The sequence below is a fragment of the Rhagoletis zephyria genome, unplaced genomic scaffold (genome assembly GCF_001687245.7).
Source record: "Rhagoletis zephyria isolate East Lansing unplaced genomic scaffold, Rhagoletis_zephyria_1.1 Rzeph_scaffold_38925, whole genome shotgun sequence".
Lineage (NCBI taxonomy): Eukaryota > Metazoa > Arthropoda > Insecta > Diptera > Tephritidae > Rhagoletis > Rhagoletis zephyria.
In genome coordinates, this window is record NW_016195980.1 from 1 (window position 1) to 2,100 (window position 2,100).

Genomic DNA, 2,100 nt, shown 5'->3' on the forward strand with positions numbered 1-2,100 from the left:
AAAATTTTTGCGATAATTCATATTTTTTTGACTCACTCTCCCCTTAATTCTAAGTTCTTGCTTTTTACTGCTGCTGCTGTTGTTGTTGATAAGCACAAATAAAAATCAAACTTGTGTGTAAAGCAATTGTTAATTCTTTTTAATTGATTGGAAAACTATCTGTCAGATTGTTGAAAAGCTAAGTTTCTTTCTTCATTTCCTTCTTTTCTTTCTTTTGCTGATTAAAAATAAAATGGACATTTTACTAGTAGTACCTTTTATTACACCAACTGTGCTAAGTAAAAAATGCAAAAATGAAATTGACAAAATGTTTGAAAATAACCTTTTAGCAAAACTAGATGGCTTAGCACAGTTGATGAAATTTTTATTTTAAATCAGCCTATCCCTAAAAAAATATTTTATTAAATTTGTAATAAATTATTCACTTTTTTGAATAATTACAAAATTTACAAAAAACGTTTAAATTAAAAAAATGTAAGTTTTGTGTGTTCAAAATTCATTTTGTTACAAATCGGTTATGCTACAACACCAACTGCAAAAATTACTAGACATGACAACAAAAAAATTGCAACAACTTGAGCATTGCAAAGTTAAATAAATGGAATTTTAATGCAAGCAAACTTAGGTTTGAGATGCTGCCTTTTGAGGTGATGATAGTAGAAGATGGTAGGCTGCACTTGATGAAACCTGCCAGCACCTGTACACAACAACACATCCTTTACAACACAAACAACATTTCATTAACACCCAAATTTTACCATTACCACAGCTTAATCTTATCCGGGTCACTTGAGAAAGTTATCCAAAAGCTATCAAAACTAAAAGTATTAAAAGTAGTAGTTATCAAAACTCTACTTGATTGTAATTAATCAATATAAAACAGGTGCACTTTATAAAATCCCATTGCCAAAACCATTTTGTGCTTTAAAATCTAACAATTTTAAAACTGTAAAAAGTATAAAAAAAATTAAAATGCGTTTCATCCTTGCCACGCTGCTGCTGGTCGCCTTTGTCAACGCCGTTCCGTTGGGTAAATGAAAAAATAAAAAATAAAAATTAATAAATTACTTTTTTAAGTTACTTAAACTTACTTATATAATTTAATAAAACAAAAAACATTTTTATTTTCAATCAGCCGAAGAGGCAGAAACCTCCACCCGAGGTCGTCACGGTGAAGGTCACGAAACCTCGGCGCCTCACACACAGGCTCCCCACACTGACCTTCCTCCGCACACCACCGAGCCTCCTCACACCACTCCCCCAGCGCACACTGATGCCCCTACCACTCCCCCACCGACGCATGGNGCCTCACACACAGGCTCCCCACACTGACCTTCCTCCGCACACCACCGAGCCTCCTCATACCACTCCCCCACCGCACACTGACGCCCCTACCACTCCTCCACCGCACACTGACGCTCCTACCACTCCCCCACCGACTCATGGCCCCACCCACGGTCCCACTCACGGCCCCAACACTGAAGCCCCGTGGACGGCGACGGTGATTGAGGGCGGTAAGGAGTACCACGTCACCTGCACACAGGAAGGCCCCATGGCTCACCCCGGCAACGTCCACAAGTACATCATTTGTGAATATCAGGCGGACCACAAGCACTGGCACATCACGGTGATGCCCTGCGCCATTGGCACCCGCTGGCACCAGGCCATCAAGAACTGCATTCAGGATAACTGAAGAGCGTTTTAACTAGTTACAGTTTTTGTAGTAGGACAAAATTGTGTTGAATGAATAAAGTTACTTTTTAAAAACGGTTAAAAACCTTTTATTTGCCAAATCCTTGTAATAAAGCTTGTAATAAATTGAAAAACAATACTAAGCATCTACTTCACTAGATGGCAGGTGGCTGAATATTAAAAATTTTTATATCTTTTAAAATAATTAAAGTAATGATGAGGAAATAATGTCTATAGTTTATTATGTTTTAAATATAATGAATGTAATTTTTTCTTTTTTATGAAAGACAGAACAGTTAAAAATTACGTTAATTAAAAATTTAAACAAAAAAATTACTATTTTTAATCTTTTACACTCATTCCAACATCACCTATTGACACAACAACTGCAACATCAAAACTTCAATT

General features: G+C 36.5%; 1 protein-coding gene across 1 annotated transcript; it reads left to right on the forward strand.

Moving 5' to 3' along the window:
• Positions 1–1,300: 1,300 nt before the first annotated feature.
• On the forward strand, positions 1,301–1,693 carry LOC108354755 (major allergen Blo t 12-like). The gene has a single exon (XM_017605928.1). The coding sequence runs from the start codon at positions 1,301–1,303 to the stop codon at positions 1,691–1,693; it is 393 nt and encodes a 130-aa protein (XP_017461417.1).
• The last annotated feature ends 407 nt before the right edge of the window (positions 1,694–2,100 follow it).